The sequence below is a fragment of the Cygnus olor genome, chromosome 2 (genome assembly GCF_009769625.2).
Source record: "Cygnus olor isolate bCygOlo1 chromosome 2, bCygOlo1.pri.v2, whole genome shotgun sequence".
In the NCBI taxonomy this organism is placed as follows: Eukaryota; Metazoa; Chordata; class Aves; order Anseriformes; family Anatidae; genus Cygnus; species Cygnus olor.
This window is the reverse complement of record NC_049170.1, coordinates 3,452,895-3,468,966: the sequence shown is the minus strand read 5'-3', so window position 1 is coordinate 3,468,966 and position 16,072 is coordinate 3,452,895. Positions and strand designations below refer to the sequence as shown.

General features: G+C 49.7%; 1 protein-coding gene across 1 annotated transcript; it reads right to left on the bottom strand.

Annotated features, from left to right (window-relative positions):
- Window positions 1–119: 119 nt before the first annotated feature.
- Window positions 120–10,894, bottom strand: KLHL40 (kelch like family member 40). The gene is made up of 6 exons (XM_040549713.1): window positions 9,649–10,894; window positions 6,270–6,430; window positions 4,290–4,397; window positions 3,238–3,423; window positions 2,556–2,702; window positions 120–1,796 (listed from the first exon to the last, which is right to left on the bottom strand). The coding sequence occupies exons 1-6, from the start codon at window positions 10,792–10,794 to the stop codon at window positions 1,685–1,687; spliced, it is 1,860 nt and encodes a 619-aa protein (XP_040405647.1). The 5' UTR covers window positions 10,795–10,894; the 3' UTR covers window positions 120–1,684.
- Window positions 10,895–16,072: the final 5,178 nt, after the last annotated feature.

Below are 16,072 nucleotides of genomic sequence, written 5' to 3'. Positions count from 1 at the left end.
CAAGCTATTCTACATTTGCCACCCAGTCGCCTCGGATTTATTTTTCTTGTGAAAATGTTTTATTGCTCTTCTGACATGATTGTCTTCCAAGCAGATTATCCTGCAAAATTGTCTTTACTTCCAAACATGTTTTAGTTTCTCCAAGACTTCATTTTGAGCAAGACAAATCAGCCAGACTTTTGATACTGTAATTTTCATTGCCACTTTCAGGGTGTTTACAAGGTTTGTATTTGTTCTTTTTTATTGTCACCCCCGTTCACTGCATCATGAGGGCATGTAAGCATCCAGCTGGCTTTCCTCTTCCTTTCCCTAGGTAAGCTTCTAGTCCTCATATCTACAAGGAGAAACTTTAAGGATATGAACTCTAAAGTTTCAGCTCATAAATGCAAGAAAATAAGAATAAAATCTGGGTCTCTGCTAGGACTCTCCATGGGGCTGGTTTGCTGGATGTGTTCATCACAGCTTTTGCTTGGTCCTTGTGTTTGGTTGCTGTGGACATTCAGTTACGGCTCTATAAGCACGCAGACAAAGGGAATTTCTTTTGAAACATTTTAAAGATTTATTTTAAAATAAACCACTGGTCAGGCAGCATGGACATCATTAGATTTTTGCTCTAACAGATCTCTGTCCTGCTGCCAGTACAGTCATGTTTCTATCAAAACATCATTATGATAACTTAAAAAAAAAAACACAATGCATTTTTTTCTCAGTAGGAAGCTCTCTTTGAGCCAAACAGAGCTGAGATCTCCAAGAATTTTGCAAATTAGAATAGTGTTAAAAAAAAAAAGTTCAGAACAATAAAAATGAAAGACAGCATAAATAAAAAAAACCTTTCCCTGAAAAACAGCACTTGTCCAACTGTAGGTCAGGACACTGTGATCTGTGATTGAAGGTGAGGAGCCCAAAAGGATGGAGATGAGTGCTCACGGCCCTCCCTGCCTGTCTCTCTTCCCTTCCCTCCCCTACTCCTAGCACAACTCTTCCCCTTCTGCAGTCTTTAGCTCTTTACATCTCTTCAGTCCAAAGTCAGGATGGAGATGAAGAACCAAAACGTTTTTCTTGTCATTGCAATGTCCTACGAATTTCTGCTGCCCATGCTCACATGACTTTTTTCTTTTAACTGTCTCATCCCAACAACCTGCATCACTTGGGAACTCATCCAAGTCCCCCTCAAGGTCTGACCTGCACCACTGGCCTTCGCCTCTTCCTTTTCCTCTCCAAGGTGGGCTCTAGCACCACACCTCAGGTGAGGAAATATATTAGAGACCCCTTTGTCTGGGAAAACATCAGCTTAATTCCTTCAGACACACTTTCTGCCTCCACTGTTGGTTGGGGAGGTTCAACAGTGGTTGAGAAGATTGGACAAAACCTGAAGTGGAACAGAAGTATAATCGTTTTGTTCTGGAGTAGTTCATTGCTCCATGTTTGTTACTCTACCCCAGCTCCATGCAGGTTCTAGGGTCCTTCTGTAGTTATCTAGTGAGCATCATGAAATTCCCATAATACCTCAAGATAATTTTCCCCCTTTCCCATTTGACCAAGTAAAATGGTACCAATCACAGATGCAATGTCCTACACAGTATCTCAAGAAACTCTGCCATGTCTCTGTGCTACTAAGCATGGCCTCACCTCCCCCCATCCCTCCTTGTCCCAGGCCCCAGGGGAAGAAGTAAATCCTGCCCCACTACATCTTCGTTAGCCGCAAAACGTTGAGGCGCACAGGAAGGAAGGTGGCACCAGAGGCGTACTGGATCTCCCGGAGGACCCCTTCCCACTTCTTCTGCTCTTCATCATATCTGGGGAGAGACAGAGGGAGAGTTGCGGTGAGGAAAGCATCTTCCCTCCCCATTTCAGCTGCTCTCCATAGTGGTGGGAGGCCTGGTGTGTGGTGTGGTGTCCCACAGAGGATATTTGGCCACTGGGGGGTAACATGGGGACTTTCAGCCCTGGTATGCTTTGGTTCAACAGGCTAGAATGTGCAGATATCAGCTCATGGTCTCGCAGGAGACACCATTTCCACTGGAAATGGCTTGATGTCAAGATTGAACACCTCTGGTGAAGGCCAGATGCCTGCTGAGGGTGCTCTAGAGCCACAGAGCCAAACGACAGGAGCTAACCCCGCATTAGCAGCTGTCAGAAAGCGTTTTCTGACCGCTCCTCTGCTCCCACGTAAGACAATCTCATTTCCATCCTGAGCACTGGCTCTTCCCAGGGAGAGCGCTCATTGCACAAACACGGCTTTGAGCCAAAGGGGAGGTCTGGAACCAGCTCCAAACAAAATGTCAGTTCAGGAAAAAGCTGAAGGAGCAGATTTTCCCTGGTATGTTGCTGTATGAGGCTGGGAGAAATCACTGAATTGCCTAACGTGCCCTCCAGCACAGCACAGGCCAAACATCTCACCCAGAGCCCCCATGCTGAGCCTTCAGCCTCGTGCAACAACAACATGCTGAAGGCATCAAGAAAGACAGAAACTATCTGTTCCCTTGGTGGTTTTCACTGAGTAACGTCCCCCCACCTCCCATGCCACCATGGAGAGCCCCAGGGAAGGTCATCACCTCCAAACATCGTTCAGCTCCGTTGGCACCAGCTCTCCCGACTCAGTCTCCACCGTGGCGAAGCCCCCGAGCAGGTAGAGCACCCCAGCCAGGCTCACCAGGCTGACGGAGCTGCGCTCCTGTGGGAACTCGGTGAAGGTGTCCCACCTGCCATGTCGAGAGAGGGGACACGTTAGGGCACCCTGCCTCTCCCCGTCATCATCATCAGCAGAATTAACTAGCGGCAGATTAACTTGTGTAGGTTTACATGGGATGGGATCATACACTGCCTGGTACTAGAGATGTTTCCATCATCGCAGTTCAACTTCATTTTTCTGTGAGTAGCTGAGCTGTGGTGCTCACCCAGCGTGGACCAGCAGGTTCCAGGGGCTGGATGCAGCCACAAGGCCCACCCCAAGCCAGGGAACACGCCTCTTGCATAGGGTGAAGATGATAATACGAAGCTACAGCCCTGCAAAGCACCTAAGGGCTTGACCAGGTGGTGAAACCACTTTGAGTGCAAGCCTGGTGGGATCCACAGCCCAACCACAGTGGTCTCATTGATTCCCAGTGGTCTGAGAAATACAGACTGGGAGAAACTGGTATCAGGAGTTGCAAACAAGCTCCTCCTGAAGGGTTGGAAGCTGCTTAATGTACACCTACAGCTGGTAGCTAGGCCCTGAAGGTGTGCTCAGGTACATACTTGTTGGTGGCAATGTCGTACACTTCCACCGAGTTGGTCAAGCCAGAGTCGGTCACACCAGCCGCCACGTAGATTTTGTCTTTGTGCACCGTGGCTCCAAACAGCGAGCGGGCAGTTTTCATGGGAGCCAGCTCCTTCCACTCGAACTTGTTGGGGTTGTAGACACACATCTTCTTCAGGCACTTCCTAGAGAAAGAGGAGAGAGGAGAGGAGGCTCACTTGCCTGCCCAGCGGCAGCTTGGCACCACAGGAGTTTGGGGATGGCTGTTGGGAGGAATGTGGGTCTCTTGGAGGGATTTTGGTACCCTCTGCATCAGCTTTAGGGGATTTGCTTGGGTGTGCACTCAGGCATGACCATGCCCAGAGACATTAGGTGTGTGTATAACATGGCATGGCTGCTTTGGGAAAGGAATCCTAGAAGCTCAGCATCGTGTTCACACAGCTGGGTAAAGGCCCTGTGCACCTAAATTCCTCTCAGGACCTTGCAAGCAGCCTTCAGACGGTGTTTCAGTGCTTCTGGCTCAACATGACCCAGCAAAATATCATCATTAAGGTCTCCGTTACCCAGGACAGCAGTGTGATGTGTGTGGATGTATGCACGCCCACATCAGACCGTAATCCTTTCAGAGCAGAACCTCTTTGCTGGGTTATGGCATGTTTGCTCTGCAAACACTCACGCTTCTGCCTTGCGAAGCAATCCCTGCAACGCTCCCCGAGAGCGGCAGTTTCTGCAGGAGGGCAGAATAGGGGTGAGGTCTGAAGAGGTTTTTCACCCTCGTTGCAAGCATCCACTTGGGTTTAGCTACTAGGATCATGCTTCTCCACGGCAGGTCAGAGATGGAACTCCCATGATGTTCACTGTGCCCTGTAGGGCTCCTAAGGGCTTGGGAAGGGCAACAGCAACACAGACGAGCTCAGAGGGAAGTGGCTCTATGTCTTGCATGCCATCCAACCTCCTGAGCTCATCCAGGCTGGGGAGGTACCAACTCATGCTCTGCCCTCCCTCTAGTTCGGGGGCTGACTCCTTGGTTTCTCTCGGTTTTTTGACTTACTTGTCACTTCCTTTGCCGCCAATGATGTAGACGAGGTCCTTGTGCGACACCACCGCGTGGCCATAAACCGCGTAGGGGAGGGAATCAGCTTCACCCCACTTGAAGGACCTGGATCAGGGAAAGATGGGAGGCAAGAGGATTTGTAGCTTGCTGGGTGAGGCCCAGAGCACAGGGCGCTTTCCAGACCTGAAGGTGAGTGCAGATCCTGACAAATGGAAAACAGAGTATCTTAAAAATATGAGGTTTCCAATGAGGTAATGCTGAACCAGTAAATTTTGTCATTCTAAAAAAAAAAAAGGAAGATAAAACATAAAACATGCCAGATGCTTATGCTAATGCTCATCCTTTTCTGCAGCATCCTCTACTTTTGGGCTTTGTGCATAAACAGTGCCTTCTCCTAGGGCCTCACATCATTTACAAGCATTACCAGCCAAATACAGATGCGACAGAGATTCCAGCATTATGTAAAAAATGAAAACCAATGAGACTTGGGGGTGCAGTATTCTGAGGACAAATTTCTCCTTTTTTTTTTTTTTTTTTACATGACCTTTGATTTTAAAGTGCTTTGGTTTGCCAGCAGCCACCAAGGTGGTTACATCCACATTTTGGAGTACAGGGTTGTGCTGAAGCCTCTGAGCTAGCCCCAGGGCAGCTGAGCTGAGGACGTAGCTATAAGACTTGGAAACCCCAAAGCAGTGCCTCTGCTAGGATACCCACTGCTTTTCCATGGCAGACCCTCCAGCTCTGTCCACAGGCGGGGCTTTAGCACACCTGCGGTCTTTATTTTTACATCCTTATTGTTTACATTGGGTAGCAGTAGCCCCAAATGGAAACAACTAAAATTTGGGGACATTTCTGGTGATCTGGACCCAAGGGAAGGCTCATCATCAATTAGACGGCTACGTTCAGGGGGCAGGTATACAGGCACAAATAGGGCTGACCAATTTCTCAAGATGTGGCTGTTGATGTCCGCGTTGCTTACAGTCATCCTCAATTTTCATCCATGTAGGGTGTACCCCCCAAGACTTGCACTTTATTTTACCTAAGAATGGAGATGCCTGGGCTCTGAGTGCTTTCTAATTGCCCAATAACTCTGGGCAAACTGTTGCTCCCATAGACCAGCAATTTGTCCTCTCCAGGTTTGTTAGCGTTGAATTTTTTACCTAAATAACACCAGAAATAGGAGAGGTGTTGATCATCTCTCTGCCAGCTTCCAGCCAATATTTAAGCCACCCCTGGGCAAGTAGCAGGAGGACACGCAATATGTCCCAGAGGGGCAATAAATACCCTACTCTGGGGAAATGAAACTGGTTTCAAATCTCTGCCTATAAAACAGATTTTGGAGCACACAAATCTAAATATAAGCTGACCAAAGGCTTGTTAACAACTACCACTGTGCCTCTTTAGGGCAGAGAGGAGCACTCTTTGGATATTTCTGCCTCCTGCGAGCAGAACAGGATGGTCAGTTTTAATATAGCTCATGACATAACATGGTTCAGAGCCCATTGTGCAAAAATAATCATATATTCAGCCTGATATCAATCAGGGTGGGCCATTCAGTGCCACATCTGAATAGTTTCAAAACAAGCTTTCCTGTACAAAAACCACTCCCTGTGAGACCACAGCGAAGGTCACCAAAACTCGAACCAATGGGCAAGAGCAGAAGGAAAAATCTCCCCTTGCTCCTCCGTGCAGGTCCCACGTGAGCATCTGCTAAGTTCAGTCCTTGATAATTTAATATCCCAGTTATGGCTCCCACCCTGGGAGATTCAATTACAATAAATGAAGCAGCTGGAGAGAGACAGCTCGGAGCCCCAAGGTTCATCTCAAATCGCTCCCCGTGGTCCCAGCATCTAGGTGCAGAGTTCAAGCCCTGTCTCTAAACCTGGTCCCTGGAGAACCGGAGTCATTTTGCACGGCAGCTGCCTCACCTTCTCCTGCCAGCCACCTCCAGCCCCTCGCTCACACGTGGACACTTACAGCCGGTCGTAGCACAGGACCGAATCCAAGGTCTTCTCTCCCTCCTTCAGTTCTTTCCCTCCGACCACAAAAATGGAGTTTTCTGCCTCTCCCAGGCCAAAGAGGCAGCGAGGGGAGGGCAGGGGGGGCATGCCCAGCCAGTCTGCGTCCAGATGGTCGTACTGAAAGGAAACACATGCTCGTTAGTGTGTGCTCTCCCGGCATCTTGGCTTAATGAAGAGCCAGAGGCTAAGAGCAGGGCTGTTCCCATGTGCTGCTCATCACCCCAGCAGGCACTTTCTGCCCATGCCTTGCCCCTGCTGCTGCATCTGGTGCAGGATGGGGAATCTCAGTGCAAATCCAAGTCATACATCACCAGACGTGTTTTATGACAAGGCGTAAGAGCAGAGATGCATGAGCAGGAACGTTTTCTGCTCCGTACACCAAAGCCTTGGCTTGGAACAAGTTTGGTTGTTCTTGTCCTTGTGCTGTCCTGTCCTTGGACAGGAGAGTCTCACGTTGGACCTATGAAAAAAATAGTTCCTGGGACTGGAGGAGCTGAAACACTTCAGTCTTCGGAATTTTTGCCCGAACCTCTCTAGAAATAGCACATGCCGCAGTATTTCATCTTGTATTTTCTGTCTCTGCCAGGTAAGAGTGTGGTGTCAGCAATGCTGGCTACACGGGTCACTGTCTTGAGCAAGCAAAGAGTAAAATGCCTTCTGCTCCCACCAACTCTCCCTCTTTTTGGCAAAGCTCAGTTACCGTGTTCCTCCTCTGCTTCTCAAGATACTGATGTCCTCTACCACCTTGGTGTGAGAGATGAAACGTGTGTGTGTCTGCCAGAACAAACGGTATTTACGTGATACCCGTCTACCCAACATCTACACGGCCTGATGAAGCTGAGATGGTGCTGCAAAAACCAGAGCTCTTGACGCTGACCACGGTGTGTCCATCCCACCCCACAGCCACGGAGATTAATCCATACAGTGCCAGTAGATCAAACGGCAAAGTCCTTGGACATCTATGGACCAAGGCATTACCCCACTTCCCACCGGGAAAAAAAAGACGTGAAAGATTATGAGACAGCACGGGGCTGGGAGCTCTTTGGACATGGTGGGACCTGCAAACTGGGGCAATATTTTTAACATATCTTGGCAGCAGAGGGGGGACATCATGTGTTAAGCCTGGGGTGACCTCTAGCAGCCTGTCTGGGGGGACTCTGCACGAGGAAGCTGGGCTGAAGCACTGCCCGAAGCATCGTTTGCTGGGGGCTTGGGCCAAGGAGCTCCAGCTTGCTGGGCTGCCTCCAAAACTCAGCCTCAGCTGGGGGCCTGTGGCTGTTGTCTCTTTGTAAGCTGTGGCCCACATATTTGTTATTTATAGCGCAGACCCAAGCAGCCCGGTCACCAGAAGAGTTCCTGCTTCTCGATGGCTTCAGCATTGTTTTCAAGGCATAAATCTTAGAAGTGACAAATAAAGGATACCCTTTTCCATCTGGAATGTCAACGGAATCATTTTGTTCCTGCCAAAATGTGCAAGGCCTCTGGGATTTATCAGCATTTATATACATTGGTTCTTGTCCTTAAGTCTAAACTATCCCTGACCTAACTCTCAGCAGGAGGAACACGAAAACAGAGAGGATAGAAACAGAGTCAGAAGGTGCAAGATGCTGCTGCACTGACACTGTGGTTCAAGGGCTTGTCACACAGCTGCCTGCCTACATCTGTGTGAAATTTCAGCTGAAAAAGGCTCAGAAGAACATTGTATTCCTATACAAACTGTGACCTACATAAGGGCACTGATGGAAACAAATCACACCTCCACGGACTGGCAGCACCTTCCAGCCCTGGGACGTGTCTGCTCTTCCCATGCAGGAGTGTCACAGCAGGCTGTGAAGGCACCTCTGTCCGCTTTTTGAGGGGAAAGCAGCTAAAAATGGCCATGAGGTGCCCCATTAGGGAGCTGCAGACATCAATGACATCTTCCCCTCCTCTTCTCCAGGCTGACCAGACCCATATCCTTCTCTTCTCCAGCCCTAACCATCTTGGTGGCCTCTGCTGGACCCACACCAGTACCTCAATGTCTTTCTTGTAGTGGGGGGGCCCAGCCTGGACTCAGCACCCAGATGTGGGCTCACAAGTGCCTGATTAAAGGAAAAATCACTTTCCTTGACCTGCTTGCCGCAGTCACGGTAATACAACCTTGCTTGATCAGCAACAAAACAGGTGGGGTATTGATCTTTGGACATAGCTTGTTTGCCTGCTCTGCGCTGCTGATGGAGCTGCCCACATCTGCTGTGGTCAAAGCTCCTGCTCAGCACAAAGAGCCATTTCCCTCAACACTCCCACTGCCTTTCCCCTCCATCCTGCTTTCCTGGGCCACTTTCGTGGTTTCTTCCCACTGACTCCTCATTTCACAGGCTGCATAGGCTCCAAACGCTGCCCCTTTCCAGGTGAGGACACATGGTGTGGGTGCACAGCCCTACCCATGCAACGAGGCAGGGAAAGGACCAAATTGCATGTCTCAGCGTGGGACCTCCCCTTGCTTTATCCTTTCGATGCTTTACTGCTTCCTCCGAAAACAGATGTGAGCCATGGGAGAAATACAAAAGGATTTCTGGGTATAAGGGAAGGATATAGGATTTACTGGATTCATACAGGGTCAGCAGGAAGGGTAGGGGCCTTCTGTTAGCTCCCTGTGGGGAAGGTGCTCATGGCTTACAGCCCAGCCTGGGGCTCAGACCGCTCCCAGCTGAGTCTGATCGCAGCTTTGGTTCTTGCTCAGTTAGAGCAGCTACTTGTCTTGTGGGAAATCCCAAAGAGGCATCACACGGTGCCTTCCTCTGCACAGAATGGAAACAGCCAAGGCAGACTGAGCTGAAACTAGAACACACCCAGGGACAAGAGAAGCATTTGAAAAGGGACAGATATTGGTAGGTAGGCACGTACCCCACGTCCTTGGAGTGTTCTCTCTGTGGCTGTAGCTGTTGCTGTTCCCTGTGTTGGCATCTGGCAGAGTCTCTCCTACTTTGCTGGGGGTTCATACCCAGAAACATGAAGGATGCAAAGCTGAATCCAGCCCTGATCCCACTAACCTTCCAGTTAGCGTGCCTTATGGCAGCAGGGCTGGACCATATGCGTTGTTCAAAGTGACGCCCTGTTCAGGATTTGGATCAGGAAGGCTTATTCCTATCACATTCCCTCCTTCCTCAATGACCAGAACCCCCTGTCAGTGAGATCTCCACTAAAATATAATGATAAGAATCTCTAGTAAAGCAACTTACATGTCTCACCTTCATTTACAACCTTCAGTTTAGCATCACACGACAATGGATATTACTGGCATCTGGTGGTGCTCTTAAGTGGCCAAAGAAACAAAAAAGAAATAAAGCTGGTACCTGCAGGAAGTAGGAGCTCATGGGATCCTCTTTGCTGTCCTCGTTGTAGTACAGTCCTCCGACAATGAAGATCTGATTCTCTTTGGTCACCAGACTGACGTGGTTCTTGGGGATTTGAGCAGACAGGGAGGCAAAATAGCACTCATTGGCAGTGGGGTCATAGGCCACTGCTCCACTGTCACTGACCATGAAAATGAGGTCCTGGAGGAACATGCCAAAGCGCATTGTGTCGTTTAGGATCCCTGGAAGGGCATCCTCCTCTGCATCTTCCTCCTCCTCCACTGCTCCATTGACAACGTTATCTTTTGCCTGCTTTTCACTGCTTGTCTTCACTTTCTTCTTCTTCACCACAGTGAATTTGCCTTGCTGGGCATCCTTCACCATCTGCAGTTTCTTGAGCAGTTCTGGGCTGGACTTCACCACGGCATGCTTCTCCACGTGGTCCTTGATGTAGTCCTTGGACATGAGGCGGAAGCGGATGCTTTCAAAGATGACAGGCAGGGCCTTCTGCCGGCTCTCACGGTCCTTGGTCCCCACCCACTTCATCACCACTTCGAAGACAGTCTCCTCTTTCTCGATGTTGAGGGAGTCACTGGAGATGATGGCAATGAGCTCGTCGGGTGAGAGCTGGTAGAACTCCTCATCGCGGGAGACCAGCGCAAAGCGATCGCAGATGAAATCCCGAGCTGCCACGGCCAGCCGGGCACAATCCAGCATCAAACCAAGCCTGAAGATAGCCAAGCAGTTGCTGAGGCAAAGCCGCTTCTGCAAGAAGGACACGCAGACGGTGAAGATGGAGGGGATCTGGAACATGTTGGCCACGGAGAAGATGTCCTGCACATTCTGCTCTGTGATCTCCAGCTCAGAGGTGTAGATATAATGGAGGATCTTGCCCATGACATCTGGATCAACATCTTCCAAGCTGACCTCCTTCTTCTTGCTCTCTTCCATGTCTGAGAGGAACATTGCCCGGAAATATGGGCTGCAAGCTGCCAGCACCAGCCGATGGCAGGGAAACTCCTTCCCCTTGACTTTTAAGACACAGTCCAGAAACTTATTGTGGTCCAACATGTCCTTGAGTCCATCCTGGAGGAGAGTTTGCTGGTAGAGACGCAGTTCTTCCACTTGATCGAAAGGTAAACCCATAGTGCAGAGTAAAGCTCTTTTTTTCCCCGAGGCTTTCACCAAACCTAACTCTGTATTTATGAATATATCTGTCTGTGTGCCGCTGGTAAAGAAACTTACTCAAAGCAGGGCTCGCGGGGCTCCCTTGCTTCCAGCCTGTCAGCGCACAGGGAATGTGAAAGGCTCGCTGCTATCGCAGCTGTCTGTGTACTTCAGCTTCCAGCGCAGGGCTTTATATATAGCCGCAGCGCTACAAAGCTTAGGAATCCATATTGGAGCATGTGTAAGCCGATCACCCTCTAATATGACACATTGGACAAGGGGGAAGGGAGGGGACGGGGGGGAACAGCTGTACTTCCAGCCCCGATGCTTCAGGAGCGGCCTGGCAGCCCGTGAGTCACTGCAGGGGGGACGCGAGCTTCTGCCGCCATCCCATGATGGAAGACGCGTGCGACCCCACGGCACGGCCACCACGCTTGGGGAAACATCCTCCAGATGAATCAACCCCCCTAATCTGCCTGCTGGGTCATGAATGGCAGGGCTGGGACCTTCTCCTAACACCACTAAATGACCGCTCCGAAACCTTTTGCTGTGCTAAGAATAGACTGTGAAGTCAACGCTGGAAAGATGCAAGAAGGGAGCGTCTTGTGTGGGCTTTGTGGCACCCATGAGGCCAAAGAGCTCATCCCCAGGGCTGCTTTTCTGCACAGGTTTGTCCTTTATTCTCGTCTGGAGTCACTTTTCGAGGCTGGAAGGGGGTGGGGGATGAAGGTGAGTTATTTATTTACACCCGTGTATGGGGTATGAGACCTATGTGGGAAGTTACTAAAAAAGTCTCACCAAAGGAGGAGACCCCAGGAGTCTGGGGGAGGAATGTCCCTGTGTTGCCTGCAGTATGAGTGTAGGCCCCACCAGCACAGTCTCTGGACACCTCACCACTAATAAATCCACCTTTTCCACATTTTGGTGGTGGAGAGAATGTCTGAGGCAGATCCAAAATATAGAGACCCCAACAGTGGGCTTCAACTCACAGACTAAGGCATCTAAACCCAGGTATCTCCTTGCAAGTTAGGGGTCTCCTGATAAGGGCTACTGAGATTCAACACCCCCATGCTGAGGCCTAGAGCCTGCCCGGCCCTCAGCTGATGCTCCAGGAAAGCTGAGGACTCCATCAGGTCCTGTGTCCTGCTTGCACATCCTTGGATGTCAAGGAAGCCTCACGGGGCCTCAAGTGGCTGGTCCAGGTCCAGCTCTTCCCACAGAGCTCACGAGGAAGCAAATTAATTTTGACAGGCATAGGTGAGCAGAGTAACTGTAAGTGTTTATACCTATGCTGAAACTTCTACATAAGTCTTTTATTTTATCTCCATTATTATGGACCCTCTGGGCTCTCTGACACTCAGAGATGGCACAGATTTAATTAACAAACTAATTAAATCTATGCAAGGATGTTAGCCACTCTTCTCGGTGTATTTAAAGCCACATAACCACTTGCTCTGGAATGGATGTGCTTATAAAAGTGCTTTGTGCCATGACGGTTACCTACGTAAATGGGAAGAGGGAGGGAGCGATACTGGTACGAAGCCCTCTAGTACTGGTGAGGTTCCAGCAGCATCCCAGGCAGTACCAATATAGCAGAGGAGTAATCACATGCTGTTTTCAGAGCTCAGATCATAAACTTGTCTGGGCTGCTCATCTGTGACAGGATCAAAGGATGAGCATTGATCTTTGAGCAGGGTCATACCTCAGAAATGTTCCTTTGCTCACAGATGTCAGGGACTGGCCAACCCCATCCTCCCCTCTCCTTTCCTTCTGTATTAGTTTTTCATTTTTCCAAGCATAATCCAGTGTGACTGTGCTATTGTTTGGGATTTTCCTCCTCTGCCTTTAATCTCCCTTGAACCCCTGTTTGTTTTCCTTTTCACTGTGCTCTCAGCGTGTGCTGTCATTCGAGGTTTGCTTCCACATTCCTCACGTCACGAGGTGCTGCTGCCGAGCCAGCTACAGCCCAGCTCTTCCCAGAGCAGATCCCAGGCGATCCTGTGGCTTCTTTAAGATTTGTGGTCCACCCAGGAAAAGAACACCTCCTTGATCCCAAACCTGCGCTGGGGTCTCCATCAGTTTCTGTGGCTCTGCAGAGCTCCAAGGCTTGGGGAAGCAACCCCAGTTCTTCCAGAGCGCTGTCTCCCCTCACTTCTCATCATAAGGTGACACCTCTAAATGCAATGGGACCTACCTGAAATCGCAGCTCCTGTAGTAAGTATGAACTCGTATATGGTCTTGGACTGTGCAGGTGATTGAAAATGAGTACTGGCTCAGGCACAGGTGAATAACCCACCCTAGGAAGTGGTAGGCAATGAGCAGTGGGCTCAATCCCTCCATGAGCAACAGCTCAGTGAAGAGCAGGAAGGCATTGATCCACCTCCACAAGTAAATCTTTCACTTTAGAGACTGATGGAAATCAGTGCTTTTTCTGGGCAAACAGGGCCCAAGAACTGTTGTTTTAGGTTCATATTGACAGTTGATGGGCTTTTTCACCCTTATGGATTTCATCCTGGGGCAGACTTCTCCAAAGCAGCAGTGGCCAGAGCCTTCCACCCTTCAGGGAGATGGAAAACCCCGCAGGGACAACCACCTCAGGACAAATGAGCAGCTGGATTTTGGTTGCTTTCACCACCATGCCCTGCTTTGGCAGGGAAACCGGACTCAGACCCCCCTGCCCAAGTGGGGAGCGGCCCTATTTCTAAACACATCCAAGCCCACATGTCAGAGATGGGATTTACCAGGCTTCATTTTGCTCTGAAATGAAGCCAGCCCATTCTAGAGCCTGGTAGAAATGAACCATTTGGACTGAAAGGCCTCAGAGACACCATGTTATTCCACATGGATTTGGCTCTCTCACTCTGGGGGTGTTGTTTAAGCCCCCTACAACCACAGGGAGAAGCAGGCACCCCTGCAGCTGATTTCCTGCACCCACGTTAGAGAGTTGCCTGTGATGAGAGGGCTCCAGTGTTGTCCATCTTTCCCCTTTCACTTAAATCATGAATTCATACTAGACATCCTTAACTGTTCCCAAAGCCTCCTAACCCCAGCTCCATGCCATTCCCTCGGGTCCTGTCACTGTCCCCAGATAGCAGAGCTCAGCGCCTGCCCCTCCGCTCCCCTCGTGAGGGAGCTGCAGGCCACCATGAGGCCTCCCCTCGGCCTGCTGTGCTCTGGGTTGAACAACCCAAGGACATCAACCACTCCTCACACGTCTTGCCTTCTAGATCCTTCACCAACTTTGTTACCCTGCTTTGGACACCCCCTAATGGTTGCATATGTGGCCCAGGCTGGACTTGCAGGCTGTGCCCTCTGTGTTAACCCTGACCTCAAAGGGTGTGTAAGCCTCCTTGGCTCCTGAACACAAGCATATTCGTCTCAGATACAGAACATTCCTCCCCAAACAAGTTTCTGCCACAGCCTGGTGGGACAGAAGGTTGATCTGGTGGACTCCAAACCCTCTGAGCAGCTCTGTGCCATGGGGAAGCTCACACGCTGCTAATGGGGAGACCCAGGGGTGCTCTCAGAACTGATGTGCAGCTCTCCTGAAGCCTCCCAGGGCAGGCAGTGAAGAGCCAGCAATGCTTTGTGCAGCTCAGATCCACAGCCTTCAGGTCCTCTCCACCACAGAGTATTTGGAGTTCAGACTAACTTTCATCTCATATTTTAAGGTTATATGTTTCCAGGCTGGATCTCAAGCATGAAATATTTTTCTCAGTTGTGTGCATACTCTTCCCCCCGTCCTGTTTTTTATTTGTTTATGCTGGTTTGTCATTGCCATTTTACAATCTGTGTTTATATGCAGGGAGTTTGACAGAACTGGAGAGGTCTGGGGCTGGGTCCTGCCACACTGACGAGTCAAGACCACATCTTATTGATTGGTGTGGAAGACATTTCTCTCTCTCCATGATAGCAGTGGAAAATGAGGCAATTGACTCCCCCCCCCCCCCCCCGTAAATATTAATCTCTTATGGAGGCTTTGATCATGGTAGACTTTTCCCATCCGGTTTCCATTTGCTGCGTCACCATGAAGGTAAGCTGGTCTCCAAGCAAGTACCAGCAAAGTTCAGAGGGTTTTAACATCTAAAAGCAGATGAAAAGGCACATATAGATGTGATTAGAGCAAGCAGTGATCGTTCTTACAATTTGACTATCTCTGTGCACACAAATATGTGAATTGACTCTCTCAGCACCCCGGGGAACACTCCCAACAGTGCTGACTGCTGTAGAATAGGCAACACAACCCTGAACGGAGGTGGGCTACTCTGAGATATCTTTCAGCTAACTGACCCTGGTCTAATGGGACTACAGCAAATGATACCCGATGACCAATGGGCTAAGTCATTGTCTCCAAGTGGACAACAGTCCCCCACCCAGGGATGAGTGAGAATGAATGGAAAGCATCCTAAGGGGATCACTCCCCATCCAAGCAGGATCACTCCCTCCCTTATAAGATTTTAAAACCAGAAAGTTGAACGCAGGACTTACAGCCATGTTGGGTGTAACATGAAGGTGTCTAGTGTAGGACTATGAATTTGAAGTTTCAATAAAAAATGCTTTTTTTGGCTTCTAGGTGAGTTTTGCTATCTCAGTCAAGTAATAATGAGATCAAATGAGATGCTTTCCAGGAGGGAGATGGGCAGTTGATAAAACCCACTCCACAGAGGCCTATGCTGAGGCTGAGGGACTCCGCACAAGGCTGAGCAGTGAGATATGGCTGTGATAGCACCACTTTGGTGCTTCTGGCCTACAAGATTCCCTGAACTCTAATGACAGTGATAACCAAGGGGATGCCTTCAGGCAAAGAGAGGCAAAGCCCATGTTCTCCCATGTACTGTTTCTCTAACAGATTGCTTGCTCGGTGTCTAAGATTAGCTCCTCCTGACAGCTCCATTAGATGCAGCTGCTGGGTAAATTTAGATCCTTAGTGAATGGGTTATTTTCTCCCCCAGATTATCCAAGTCAGGAGAGCAGTGCAGAGTCACTGAGCTTTGCCATGTGAGTCATTCCAGCACCAGGAGCTGGGTGACTCTCCTTCTCCTCCCGTGCAGCCAGGGACACCCACGGAGACAGAGTCCTTAGTCTCTGCAGCTCAGGGTGGCTTCAGCTGTGTGAGGACACCCGTACAGAGGAGAAGAACTGAACTTTACCCTGGGAGGAGGCACATCATATCATAGCTGTTTTGGTGGTACAGAGTAAACGTGAGATGACGGAGAGGCTAAGAAACATCTACTAAAGGTCCAGCAGTAGACCTCTG